The sequence below is a fragment of the Mandrillus leucophaeus genome, unplaced genomic scaffold (genome assembly GCF_000951045.1).
Source record: "Mandrillus leucophaeus isolate KB7577 unplaced genomic scaffold, Mleu.le_1.0 Scaffold1660, whole genome shotgun sequence".
Classification (NCBI taxonomy): Eukaryota; Metazoa; Chordata; class Mammalia; order Primates; family Cercopithecidae; genus Mandrillus; species Mandrillus leucophaeus.
In genome coordinates this window covers 333055-348319 of record NW_012101655.1, presented here as the reverse complement: position 1 = coordinate 348319, position 15265 = coordinate 333055, and the positions used below count along the sequence as shown (strand labels likewise).

Below are 15265 nucleotides of genomic sequence, written 5' to 3'. Positions count from 1 at the left end.
GGAACTACCTTTTCAAGAAATCAAAATTGCTTCTTTCTAGATATAGCTATGACTACTTTGAGAGAAGGAAAAGGGCAGGAATAAAGATGGTGTTTACTTTCTTCTAATGGAATATTCATGATAATTAAGCCCTGAGTTTACTAGTGACCTAAGATCAATTAACAAATTGCATTTATCACTTAAAACTTTAAAAAAAGTCTCTTCTGCTTTACCACACACACACACACACACACACACACACACAGACACAGATCTTAATCTCAGGCACAGCCAAATAGAAACTGATTATAAAACCAAAAGATACTGTGTGTTTTAAACTCACTAAACACTAGCATTACAGTAACAAAATTTGTACTACTTCTTTTTCTGGTTTAGAGATTGTCTTTCATGTGTTAATAATTTTTTGAGAAACTTAGTATCAAATTAATTACATAGAGAGACAAATAATCTGAGTATTCATCACACATTCACCTATATTTAGAGCTTTAGGCACAGTAGCAAAGTCACAAAGAAAATCTAGACTTGTATAAAAAGACATGATCTTTACTGGTGCTTAGATGAACAAAGAGGTAGCAAAAAAAAGCCACCATTTCTCTCAAATGTCATCAATTACATAAGACCTCAAAACATACACTGATTTGAAAGAAAATCCATCCCTATTATAAACAGTGAAGACAGATTAATGTCATCTATTTCATAGTAGCAGGTCTTCCTTTGATATTTGTAACAGGCAGAAATATTTGATTTTACTCTTTTGTCACCAGAGATAATTGCTACATCACTTGCCAACACGATGAACTCATTTTATTAGTCAAATGTTGAATTCCACTCAAGTGCACTTAATACAGTACTACACATTATAAGTTGATTGAAATTAAAGAGATCTCCAATTAGAAATGGGATTTTCTAAAATACAACTATTACTAATTTTCAAGTTGTATGTTTCATTGGTGTTCTAATGAAACATATAAAGCAAATGATTTGTTTCCAGCATCTCTGAAAGATTATTTAGTCCTTTAATGTATTAAAATAGTAGTGAGAAAATATGCCCTTGAAATATAGACTCTGAGGTACAGTTTAAAAAATTAAAACAGATTTGATATGGTTAATTCAAACTGTGGTTAAATTGCAAGGGGACAGCTCAGAAGTTCATAAAAGTTTCAAATTAGTCACATTTGTTGGAAAAAAAAAAAACACAAAATGCAGATGCCTGCAATGTTTACATTGTGTCAGATATTTCAGAGCCATGTATAATGTTAAGTCCTGAAATCCTAAACACTTAGTTTCTTAAAACATTTCTGGTTACTGAGGAGGCATAAAAAATCCAACAGGATTACATCTAAAATGAGGCTGTTCTTTCTCCTTTTATAAAATACTTTTGATTCCTAACACAAAAAATATGCACAGAAAGACATTTAGAATTTTCAATCCTTTTTTAAAATTGAGGGATCACTGCTTTTGAAAAATCTCTCTGTACAGTATTTACTTTGCTTTCTTCAGTCTTCCTTTTCTTCCAAGAGCTTTGCTACAGATGTACATCACCATGTATACTGATACTTTATTTTCCTGTTCCCACAACTGCAGAGGTGGCTTTATTAGCCAACAGCTTGATTCTTAATATTTACTTCTGATAGGATTCTCTAACTTTCGCCTGGAGCGCGTCACATGTTTTCTTAGCATCACCTAGAAGCATGGCCGTGTTAGGTTTGTAGAAGATTGGATTGTCCACTGCAGCATAGCCAACGCCCAAAGACCTCTTCATAACAATCACCTGAGAACCAGAGATAAAATGACATAGTGTATTTAACAGACCTGTCTAGGACATGTTAGGCACACAAACATTGTTCTTCACTACCTTTGAACAAGGCATGTACCACTACTAATTATTTAGTGCAGGGACTTTACACAAGAAGTATTTTTAACATATGTTTACATTGTATTAACTTTAATACTTAAGTGTGCCCTTATTCTTATATCCATTAGAGAAAAAGTCGTGTTAATAATTTATCTCTGAGTGACAAGATTACAATTATTTTCTTCTTAGTGCTTTTTTCTCTATAAAGACCATGTACACCATTTTCTAGTCAGCAAAAAAAGCATTTTTCTATGAATGTGCTAAAGAAAACAAGTTTAGTGCATAAGTTTCCACTACAAATTCTAAAACAGATAAGGTTGAGTGGGAAAACTATGTTATTCTTTTCTATGACTTTAAAGTATATCAGAAAGTTCTAGGATAAAAGCCCAAAGAGCAATCCAGCTTCTCACAATAACAGAGCTACTAACTAACAGAATGTTCTTATAAATCAAAATGGAAGATGTAAGTCAATGTATAATATTGACAAGTTATAGACATTTACAATGACATGAGTTATGGATGTTGCTGTCCTGCTGAATATCAAGTCAGTTCTTAATGAAATGAAAAGCTTTTCTGTGGTCTACTAGGACAGGCAATCTATCAAAAAATAGAAGCAGTGCAAATGTATTCTTTTTCTTATAGCATTAGTATAGTAATGCACTTCACAAATTCTCAAATATTGACTACTGATACAATTTTTCATACACACATGAACAAGTATATTTTATGTCTACTCACTCATCACAAATACTAAGTTTTAAACTCCCATATTTACAACAACAAGAAACAAAATTAAATGGAAATGTACATTATTATGATTTTTTAAATGCAGAGAAGCCTCAGTAGTGGTAAAATGTGCCTACTGCTGAGGTAGAGGAAAATTTACAAGCCTTTGAGTTATCTAAAATCTAGCAATTAGCTTTTTCAGAAGTAATATACATGAATGAAGCTTGCTTCCTTATGCCACGTTATTGTTTGGATTTCTAAATCACCTTCCTGCTAGACACTCTATAACAACTTATAAATTCCCTTTCAGAAAGTTAAATGAAAAAAATATGCTCATCTTGGTATATGATGGCGACTGATACTGACTCACTGTCCCAGAGGGAAGCCATCTGCTTCACAGGACTCAATCTGGAATTTAGCCAGACTCATTACAAAAGCTCACAGCTCTTTTTTCAGCTGTGGTTACAGATTTTGTTAATCCACCCACATAATCTCATCTGGTTCTACTTGTGATTAGGGCATTCACTCAGTTTCTCTGGTGGCCAGAGAACAGACAGAAGCTGGACATAGGAAACTGGGCCCTAAACACGCTCTTACTCCTGGACCTCCTAGAAGGCATCATCATTTCTTATCAAATGATCAAAGAAAGTTCTGCGTGTATATTTTAAGTAACCTTTGATTATCAGAATGAAATACAAGACTGAAACTTTACCTGCTTTGATTTCCAGACCTCAAGGACTGGCATGCCTGCAATAATAGAGTTGGGATCTTCTTGAGCTGCTGAATTAACAGTGTCATTAGCTCCAATTACAAGGACCAAATCAGTATCTATATAATAAAAGAAAAAAGAAAGAATACAAAACTCAAAGGGTCACTTTTACATATTTTCAGACAAATTATAGTGATCTTTACTTTATAATAATAATAACAAAAATATAGGATTCACACTTGTGCCAGGCACTTTACAAGGAACTTTATCAGAGAGGTGAAGCAACTCAGCCAATGTCACACAGCTAAAAAGCAGTAGGTTTTGCATTTGAACTTGACTATCTTGACTACAGCCTGCATTATTATGCTTCTCCCCTCTCAATAAATCTAACTAATCTGACTTTATAACCCTTTTTTGATCTCAAAATGATCTTGCTATAGTGTCACATGATTTTATGAAATTTGCATTCCACTTTCAACCTTTAAAATGACCACTTAAACCTCAAACTATAAGAATCGAAGAAGAAAACCTAGGAAATACCATTCTGAACATCAGCCTTGGGAAAAATGTATGACTAAGTCCTCAGAAGCAATTGCAACAATGCAATAATTGACAAGTGAGACCTAATTAAACTAAAGAGCTTCTGCCTAGCAAAAGAAACTAACAAGAGAGTAAACAGACAAGCTACAGAATGAGAGAAAATATTCACAAATTATGCATGCATTGGACAGAGGTCTAATATCCAGAATCTATAAGGAACTTAACTCAACAAGCAAAAAAAACACATTTTAAAAATGGGCAAAAGACATGAACAGACATTTCTCAAAAGAAGACATACAAGTGGTCAACAAACATGAAGAAATGTTCAACATCACTAAACATAAGAGAAATGCAAAGCAAAACCACAGTGAAATTACTATCTCACACCGGTGAGAACGGCTATTAACAAAAGTAAAAAAAATAACAGATGCTGGCAAGGCTGTGGAGAAAAAGGAACATTTACACACTGTTTGTGGAAATGTAAATTAGTTCAGCCACTGTGGAAAGCAATTTGGAGATTTCTCAAAGAACTCAGAACTCCTACATGACCCAGCAATCCCACTACTGCGTACATATCCAAAAGAAAACAAATCTTTCTACCAAAAGACACATTCACTAGCATGTTCATTGCAGCACTATTCACAATAGCAAAGACATAGAATCAACCTAGGTGTCGATCAACAGTGCACTGGATAAAGAAAATGTGGTACATATACACCATGGAACACTACACAGCCATAAAAAAGATGGAAATCATGTCCTTTCCAGCAACATGGAAACAGCTGGAGGTCATTATCCTAAGCAAATTAACACAGGAACAGAAAACCAAATACCGCACATTCTCACTTATAAGTGAGAGCTAAACACTGGGTACTCAGGGACATAAATATGGTGACAATAGAACCTGGAGACTACCAGAATGGGGTGGGAGGGACATGGGCAAGGGTTGAAAAATTGTGGGGTACTATGCTCACTACATCTAACCCTCAGCATCCCACAATATAACCATGTAACAAACCTGCACATGTACCCCTGAATCTACAATAAAAGTTAAAAAAAGATACATAAAAATAAAATAAGATAACCCCTTGAGATACAGTCTGATGTCTAATAGACAATGGTCTCAAAATCTGCATTAAAGTCATGTCCATAATTCCTGGAACTGGCTGGTGTTACACATAATTTAACAACAATGGAATCTGAAAAGGGACATAAAATTAAAATGGCCTAAGTTTTCTCTTTAAGAACTGCAATATAAACTACCTTAGAATGTTGCCAAAAAATGCCATGTGAATCTAGACATACACATAATTTCATTACTTTTTCTAATAAACAGCATTTTTTAAGTTTACAGTGGATATTTGCCAGGGGGAAATGGTTTAATTTTAACAAGCATAGGCTTGGGCCAAATGTCATTACCATTCAACATCTACCCTATGACAGCTATAAAGTACAGCACTTTATCTAGGGAAATTCTAGTACTTTTTAAAAAGAAAAGAAAGAGAAAACTACTTCACCAGTCATACATTAGTAAAATCGGAAATCAGTAAAATCTCAGAGACTGGCAAGAATCAGACACTAAATTATCAACAGAAGCACTCATAAATGAAGAGCCTGAGGTTGAGTAACAAGCTACTGAGAATCAGGATCTGGATTCAAAAGCCAGGTCTGCCCAGATCCCCAGTCTTCAGTATTTCTACACTACACCCCAAGGTTTTCACCATCCTTCAGTTCTTCACAGGAGAGAAAAATTTACCTGTGCTGTTTATGAATCTTTTGTATCTTATTCAATACTATCTTTCACTTATTTAATTTCAACTGAATGTCTACCAGGTATAAGTTCTTTTTCATCTGACTAGTCAGTCTTCACTTAATCTACAATTTATATCCCAAATCTGCACTGCTTTATTCATAGTAAGAATATTTAAACTTCACCATTGCCCCCATCACTTACCTGGAAAATCATGGTTGATCTCATCCATTTCCAACACAATATCATATGGCACTCCAGCCTCAGCCAGCAGCACATTAAGCTGACCAGGCATGCGGCCTGCAACTGGGTGAATTCCAAACCTAGACATGAAACAAATGAACAGCTGGCTTTACTTGACAGGACATAATGTACAGAGACCCCAATATCACCTCTAAATCTGCACACTTTGTTCTTTGCACCTCTGCTTTTTTCTGATACTATCTGATCTCTACAGAATGAAACAGAAGTAGTCCAGATATATAGTCAATTTACAAATATTGAAGTTGAAGATTCGGTATCTTAGTGTGGAGAAACTATAACTTTCCTCAGAAAAATAAAAGCATAACTTTGGAGCCAGACTCTTCCATATATGCTTGCAGTGCAGTGAACTTCCAATAATGTTAATAAATAATATCACTTTACATTTAAAAAGCATTGTGTTCTCTCATACTTTCTGGTAAATATTGAATCTTTAAAAACCTATTCACCTAGCCTGGAATTAAATGTCTCCCATGAAAACTCAACATTATTCTATCAAAAGCTGACTTCACGTTCAACTTTAACCTCTTTGTTCAAAGGTAGGGAGATAACTGGGCACGGTGGCTCATGCCTGTAATCCCAGCACTTTGGAAGGCCAAGATGGGCAGATCACTTGAGGTCAGGAGTTCAAGACCAGCCTAGCCAACATAGCAAAACCCCATCTCTACTAAAAATACAAAAATTAGCCAGGCACAATGGCAGGTGCCTGTAATCCCAGCTACTCAGGAGGCTGAGGCAGGAGAATCGCTTGAACCCAGGAGGAGGAGATTGCCATGAGCTAAGATCGTGCCACTGCACTCCAGCCTGGGTGACAGAGCAAGACTTTGTCGCAAGCAAAACAAAAAAGGTAGGGAGGTAAAATATTGTCATACACACGATGTTAAAGCCTACAGCCACTCAGAGAATGATATAAAGTACTACTCTACATCACAGAAGACATGTGATGGGAACACACAGGAGCATCTAAAACACAGAGTGGGTAATACGCAAGCAGAGCTCTACACTTAGGGTAAAGGACACCAAAGCATCAAGCAACTTCTTTTGACCACAGATATAATGAGGTCTTTAAAGTTTTTTAATCCAACTTCTTGCCCAGTATTTATCTGTCTCCACAGTACTCGGAGCAGTGCGTGGCACATAGAAAAGGCTCCATAAGAAGTGAATGAATTAATGAATGAATGAATCCAAAAAGAAATGCAGTTTATACTATCTCTTGGAAGAGATCCATCCAGCCTCAGCTTAAATACCTTCAGTGACCCTTCTAAGGTCTAATCCATTACTAGACTACATATATGTATACACAGACACACACACACATGTGTGTGTGCATGTGTGTGCAAGTATGTGTATATTGTGTATGTATGCATATATATTCATATAGTAATATATTCATTCATATACAGTAAGTCCTCACTTATCCATAAGTTCTTAGAAAGTGCAAATTTTTAGAAAGTGCAACTTTAAGTGAAACAAGATATAATGAAACCAATTTTACTCTAGGCTAATTGATATAAACAAGAGTTAAGTTCCTACAGCATATTTCTGGCCACAAAAGTATCCCCAAACTTCTAAATAAAAACCAAAACATTTCTAATAGTAAACATTGAAATAAATGTGAGCTATACATACAGTTAGGAAAGATTAATAAGATCAAATATGATAATTATTTATCCAAGGCAGGAATCAGATCCGGACAGGACACCATCTCATTGCAGTGTGCACTCCCAGACACCCACACTCACTCAGACTGGGACCACGTAGACACACCAATTCACTTAACATGAACGTCTTTGAGATATGAGAGGAAAGCACAGAATCCAGAGAAAACCCATGCAGGCATGGTGAGAATGTGCAGACCCCACAGTGACAATAGCCCCAGCTGGGAATTGATTTTTTTTTTCTCATCAAAGTGGTAACAAAATGATACTGAAAAAAATGACATTATTTGAGGATTTGCCATATATATTCATATATTAATATATTCAATCTTAATATATATTATGTAATATATAATGTATTCATATTAAGCCAAAGATAAATAAATTATGTGTGTGTGTGTATATATATAATCTCTTGGGTATATATATACCCAAAGAGAAACTCCATCTCATTGTTTTCCAAGGTCTGTAGTTGTGCCGTCTGGAACCATAATGAATCTACAACCTCTTTCATTTGCAGATTCCTGTCAGCTATCCTAGTGATATGGTTTGGCTGTGTTCCCACTCAAATCTCATCTTGATTCCCATGTGTTGTAGAAGGGACCTGCTGGAAGGTAATCGAATCATGGGGACAGATCTTTTCCCATGCTGGTCTCATGATAGTGAATAAGTTTCACAAGACCTGATGATTTTATGAGAAGGAGTTTTCCTGCACAAGCTCTCCTTTTTTTGCCTGCCACCATCCACGTAAGATGTGACTTGCTCCTCCTTGCCTTCTGCCATGAATGTGAGACCTTCCCAGCCATGTGAAACTGTAAGTCCATTAAACCTCCTTCTTATATAAATTGCCCAGTCTCAGGTATGTCTTTATCAGCAGCATGAAAATGGACTAATATAGTAAACTGGTACCGGGAGTAGGGTGCTGTTGAAAAGATACCCAAAAATGTGGAAGCAACTTTGGAACTGGGTAACAGGCAGAGGTTGGAACAGTTTAGAGGGCTCAGAAGAAGGCAGGAGAATGTGGGAAAGTTTGGAACTCCCCAGACACTTGTTGAACAGCTTTGATCAAAATGCTGATAATGTTATGGACAATGAAATCCAGGCTGAGGTGGTCTCAGATGGAGATGAGGAACTTGTTGGGAACTAGGGCAAAGGTGACTCTTGTTATGTTTTAGCAAAGAGAATGATGGCATTTTACCCCTGCCCTAGAGGTGTGCAGAACTTTGAACTTGAGCAAGATAATTTAGAATATGTCACAGAAGAAATTTCTGAGCAGCATATCATTCAAGAGCTGACTTGGGTGCTGTTAAAGGCATTCAGTTTTAGAAAGCAAACAGAGCATAAAAGTTTGGAAAATTTGCAGCCTGACAATGTGATAGAAAAGAAAAATCCCATTTTCTGAGGAGAAATTCAAGCCAGCTATAGAAACTTACATAAGTAATGAGGAGCCTAATGTTAATCCCCAAGGCCATGGGGAAAATGTCTCCAGGGCATGTCAGAGACCTTTGCAGCAGCCCCTCCCATCAAAGGCCCAGAGGTTTAGGAGGAAAAAATGGTTTCATGTGCCAGGCCCAGGGTCCCTCTGCTGTGTGCAGTGTAGGGACTTGGTGCCCTGTGTCCCAGTCGCTTAAGTCATGACCTAAAGGGGCCAAGGTATAGCTTGGGCTGTTGCTTCAGAGGGTGGAAGCCCCAAGCCTTGGTAGCTTCCACGTGGTGTTGAGCCTACGTGTGCACAGAAGTCAAGAATCGAGGTTTGGTATCCTCCGCCTAGATTTCAGAAGATGCATAGAAACACCTGGGTGCCCAGGCAGAAGTTTGCTGTGGGGGTGGGGCCCTCATAGAGAACCTCCGCTAGGGCAGTGCAGAAGGAAAATGTGGGGTTGGATCACCCACATAAAGTCCCTACTCGGGCACCACCTAGTGGAGCTGTGAGAAGAGGGTCACCATCCTCCAGACCCTAGAACGGTAGATCCACCAACAGCTTGCACTGCGCACCTGGAAAATCTGCAGAAACTCAACGCCAGTCCATGAAAGCAGCCAGGAGGGAGGCTGTACCCTGTAAAGCCACAGGGGCAGAGCTGCCCAAGACCATGGGAACCCATCTTTTGTATCATTGTAAGCTGGATGTGAGGCATGGAGTCAAAGGAGATCATTTTTTGAGCTTTAAGATTTGACTGCCCCACTGGATTTCAAATTTGCATGGGGCCTGTAGTCCCTTTGTTTTGGCCAACTTCTCCCATTTGAAATGGGTGTATTTACCCAATTGTATCTAAGTAACTAACTTGCTTTTGATTTTACAGGCTCATAGGCAGAAGGGACTTGCCTTGTCTCCTATGAGACTTTGGACTGTGGACTTTTGAGTTAATGTTGAAATGAGTTAATACTTTGGGGGATGGTAAGGAAGGCATGATTGGTTTTGAAATGTGAGGATATGAGATTTGGGAGGGGCCAGAGGTGGAATGATACAGTTTGGCTGTGTCTCTACCGAAATCTCACCTTGAATTCCCACGTGTTGTGGGAGGGCCCCAGTGGGAGGTAACTGAATCATGGGGGCAGGTCTTTTCTGTGTTGTTCTCATAACAGTGAATAAGTCTCACGAGATCTGATGGTTTTATTAGAAGGAGTTTCCCTGCACAAGCTCTCTTGTTCTGGCTTGCTACCATCCTTGTAAGATGTGACTTGCTCCTCCTTGCCTTCTGCCATGATTGTGAGGCCTTCCCACCCATGTGGAACTGCAAGTCCATTAAACCTCCTTCTTTTGTGAATTGCCCAATCTCATGTATGTCTTTATCAGCAGCACAAAAATGGACTAATGTACCTTGGATTCCTCCTAAGCAAAACACCCTCAGTCCTTTCAAATATTTAATGAATGACAGACTTCCTGACCTACTGCTGTCCTAGTCATCTGTATCCTATATTGTCAATGCCCAGCTTCAGTCTCAGTCCCTCAAAGTGAATACAGTGTGCTAGACATGATCTAGATGCATAAGGTGCAGTAAGAAAACCATATTCTCACATCTTTCATTGATAAAGCCTAAGTCTGTATTAGCATTTATGGCCACCACAACACAATGCTGCCTCACACAAAAATTATGATCATTTAAGGTTCGTTGTTATTTTTCACATGTACTGCTGCCAAGTCAGGCCTCCCCACTCTTCATATAGGCACATCAGGGAAGAGGTTAAAGAGCACAAGACTTGACCCTTTCCTGAAAAGAAGACCTGAAAAGAGCTATAGATGGCCATTTCTTTTGCCCAGGTAAGTGAGAAATAGTTTTCTACATCTTTAAAACTAATAATGAAGACCCTAAACTACTATTAGAGGTCTTTTAATTGGAGGAAAAATATATCAAATGACAGATTTTTTTTTTAATTATTATACTTTAAGTTCTAGGGTACATGTGCACAATGTGCAGGTTTGTTACATATCTATACATGTGCCATGTTGGTGTGCTACACTCATTAACTCGTCATTTACATTAGGTATTCCTCCTAATGCTATCCCTCCCCTCTCCCTGCTCCCCACAATAGGACCCAGTGTGTGATATTCCCCTTCCTGTGTCAAAGTGATCTCATTGTTAAATTCCCACCTATGAGTGAGAACATGCAGTATTTGGTTTTCTGTTCTTGCGATAGTTTGCTGAGAATGATGGTTTCCAGCTGCATCCATGTCCCTACAAAGGACACAAACTCATCCTTTTTTATGGCTGCATAGTATTCCATGGTGTATATGTGCCACATTTTCTTAATCCAATCTGTCACTGATGGACATTTGGGTTGGTTCCAAGTCTTTGCTATTGTGAATAGTGCTGCAATAAACATACGTGTGCATGTGCAGATATTCTTTTTTATCAAATATCTCTATACACAGAAACTAGAAAATCTAAAGGAGTTGAATACATTCCTGGACACACACACCCTCCCACTGAACCAGGAAGAAACTGATTCCCTGAACAGGCCAATAAAGAAATTGAATCAGTAATAAATAGTCTACCAACCAAAATAAAGCCCAGGATCTGATGAATTGGCAGCTCAAATCTACCAGATGTACAAAGAAGAGCTGGTACCATTCCTACAGAAATGATTCGAAAAAACCGAGGAGGAGAGACCCCTCCCCAACTCATTCTATAAGGCCAGCATCATTCTGACACCAAAATCTGTCAGACACACACACACACACACATAAACACACACACACACACACACACACACACACACACTTTATCCTTGATGAACATTGATACAAAAATCCTCAACAAAATACCTGCAAACTGAATCCAGCAGCACATCAAAAAGCTAATACACCACAATCAAGTAGGCTTCATCCCAGGGATGCAAGGCCAGTTCAACATATGCAAATCAGTAAGTGTGATTCATCACACAAACAGAACTAAAGACAGAAACCACATGATTATCTCAATAGATGCAGAAAATGCTTTCAATAACATTCAATATCCCTTCATGTTAAAAACTCTCACTAAACTAGGTATTAAAGGAACATACCTCAAAATAATAAGTGCCATCTATGACCAACCCATGGCCAACATTATACTGAATGTGCAGGAGCAGGAAGCATTCTCTTTGAAAACCAGCATAAGACAAGGGTGCCCTCTTCTCACCACTCCTATTCAACATAGTAATAAGAGTCTTTGCCAGAGCAATCAGGCAAGAGAAAGAAATAAAGAGCATCCAAATAGGAAAAGAGGAAGTCAAACTATCCCTGTTTGGAGATGACATGATTTTATACCTAGCAAACCCCACAGTCTTGGCCCCAAAGCACCTTCAGCTGATAAACAACTTTAGCAAACTTTTAGGATACAAAATAAATGTATAAAAATCACTAGCATTCCTATATACAAACAACAGCCAACCCTGGCCAAATCAGGAACATAACCCCATTCACAAGTGTCACAAAAATAATAAAATACCTAGGAATACAGCTAATCAGGGAAGCGAAAGATCCCTACAATGAGAATTACAAAACAGTGTTCAACGAAATCAGAGATGACACAAAAAAAAGGAAAAACATTCCATGCTCATGGTTAGGAAGAATCAATATCACTAAAGTGGTCATACTGCCCAAAGCGATTTACAGATTCAGTGCTATTCCTATCAAACTACCAATGACATTCTTTACAGAATGAACTGGAAAACTATTAGAAATTATTAGAAAACTAATAGAAAAAACTATTTTAAAATTCATATGGAACCAGAAAAGAGCCCCAATAGCCAAGGCAATCTTAACCAAAAAGAGCAAAGTTGTACCAGTACCATGCTACCTGACTTCAAACTATATTACAGGGCTGTAGTAAAACTACAGGGTTGTAGCAGTAAAACTATATTCTAAAACTATATACTACAGCCCTGTAATATAGTTTGAAGTCAGGTAGCATGGTACTGGTACAAAAACTGGTACAAAAACAGACACATAGACCAATGAAACAGAATAGAGACCCCAGAAATAAGGTCACATAACTATGACCATCTGATCTTCAACAAAGCTGACAAAATCAAGCCACGGGGAAAGGACTCCCTATTCAATAAATGGTGCTGGGATAACTGACTAACCATACACAGAAGATTGAAGCTGGACCCCTTCCTTGTGCCATATCCAAAAATTAACTCAAGATGGATTAAAGATTTAAATGTAAAATCCCAAACTATAAAAATCCTGGAAGACAACCTAGCCAATACCATTCTAGAGATAGGAGCAGGCAAATATTTCATAATGATGACACAAAAAGCAATTCAACAAAAGCAGAAATTGATAAATAGGATCTAATTAAACTAAAGAGTTTCTGCACAGCAAAAGAAACTATCAACAAAGAGACAGCTTACAGAATGGGAGAAAATGTTTACAAACTACGCATCTAATAAAAGCCTAATATCCAGCATCTATAAGGAACTTAAACAAATTTACAAACAAAAAAAAACAAACAACCACATTAAAACTGGGCAAAGGACATGAACAGACACTTTTCGAAAGAAGACATACATATGGCCAACAATCATATGAAAAAAAACTCAACATCACTGACCATTAGAGAAATTCAAGTCAAAACCACAATGAGATACCATCTCACATCAATCAGAGCGGCTATTACTAAAAAGTCAAAAAACAACAGATCCTGGTGAGATCGCAGAGAAAAGGGAATGCTTATACACTATTGGTGGGATTGTAGGTTAGTTCAACAATTGTGGAAAACAGTATAGCAATTCCTCAAAGAACTATACACAGAACAACCATTTGACCCAGCAATCTCATTACTGGGTATATACCCAAAGGAATATAAACCATTCTACTATAAAAAACACATGCATGCAAATGTTCACTGCAGCACTATTCACAATAGCAAAGACATGAAATTAACCTAAATGCCCATCAATGAGAGATTGGATAAAGAAAATGTTGGTACACATACAGCCACAAAAAAGAATAAGATAATGTATTTTATGGGAACATGGATAGAGCTAGAGGCCACTATCCTTAGCAAACTAACACAGGAACAGTAAACCAAATGCCAGATGTTCTCAATTATAAGTGGGAGCTAAATGATGAGAACTCATGGACAAAAGAGGGGAAGAACACACTGGGGCCTACTTGAGGGTAGAAGAAGGGAGGAGGGAAGGGATCCGACAAAAATAACTATTGGGTACTAGGTTTAAAACCTGGGTGATGAAATAATCTATACAACAAACCCTTTGAGATGAGTTTACCTATATAACAAACCTGCACATGTACCCCTGAACCTAAAATAAAAGTTAAAAAAAGAACTCCTGTTTATATAATTTTCCATCTAGGTAGGGCTGAAAGATTCAACCCTCTAGTCACATGTTCTTTACCTCTGGCAACTAGCCCCTTCCTGAAGCTATGGGGCTAGCCCTAACTAGCCAAATTCACTTTAATAGCATAAACTCAGGTATAGTTGACAGGGTTTGTTGTGAAAAACAAAAGACGTCCCCAACAGGAAATTCCAAGGGCTTTATAGGCTTTTTTATGTCAGGAATGGGAGACAAAGACTAAATAGGTATTTTTTATTAGCACTGATAGCAAGTAAAAATGAACTGCACAGAATGAACTATTAATACTCCAAGATTATTTTAAAAGGAATCCAGCATCTTTTCCTTCAGTGGGTTGTTGACAGTTTTACTTAAGTGAGAATAAATTAAAGACATTCATTAGTTTTAGGTGGTTATCCAATCTCACCATCTTAATGCAGGTTTTAGGTTCTTCAATCATGAATTATTCTATAATTTTTGGCAACGTTAAAGACAGTTCAACACGTAAGTGAATTTTTTTTTAATTCTCTAGAAACAAGATTGTTTATTTTTTTTAACCAAACATTGCTATTCTAATGTCATCATCCGTGCCAAACCAGAGTTTCAATCACTCCTGACAACAAATGAAATGAGGCAAAATACTGACAATTTATGTTCATATTCTTCATGTAGTAATACAAGCTATATTCAGTACTACCACAGCTGTTTTCAAACTGCTCCAGAGAAAACATTTCCAAAATGTTACATGGATTCTTCTGCTGAGATCTCTACTTTAAAAATTTAATATTTTACAGTGGCAATAAGAAAATATTTGGAAAAAATTTTCTCCAGCAATCAAAGTGCATGCTCATCAAATAAGAGGCATTTTTCTAAACCTCAAATCTAAACATAAATATCTTTTTATATGCAGGTTTAAGCATGAAAATTAAAAACAGATTTAGAAAGAAAATGCATTATATTGAAACAACCAAAATATACTCCCAAGC

General features: G+C 37.3%; 1 protein-coding gene across 2 annotated transcripts in view; it reads right to left on the bottom strand.

Moving 5' to 3' along the window:
- Window positions 1-522: 522 nt before the first annotated feature.
- The window catches only part of NNT (nicotinamide nucleotide transhydrogenase), a 96556-nt gene continuing 81813 nt past the window's right edge, over window positions 523-15265 (bottom strand). For both annotated transcript variants that reach the window (XM_011976457.1, XM_011976456.1), the window contains exons 20-22: window positions 5785-5903; window positions 3294-3409; window positions 523-1771 (exon numbers count right to left, since the gene is read on the bottom strand). In XM_011976457.1, coding sequence (XP_011831847.1) covers window positions 1622-1771; window positions 3294-3409; window positions 5785-5903 — 385 coding nt within the window. In that variant the 3' untranslated portion in view covers window positions 523-1621. The remainder of the gene's footprint in view (window positions 1772-3293; window positions 3410-5784; window positions 5904-15265) is intronic.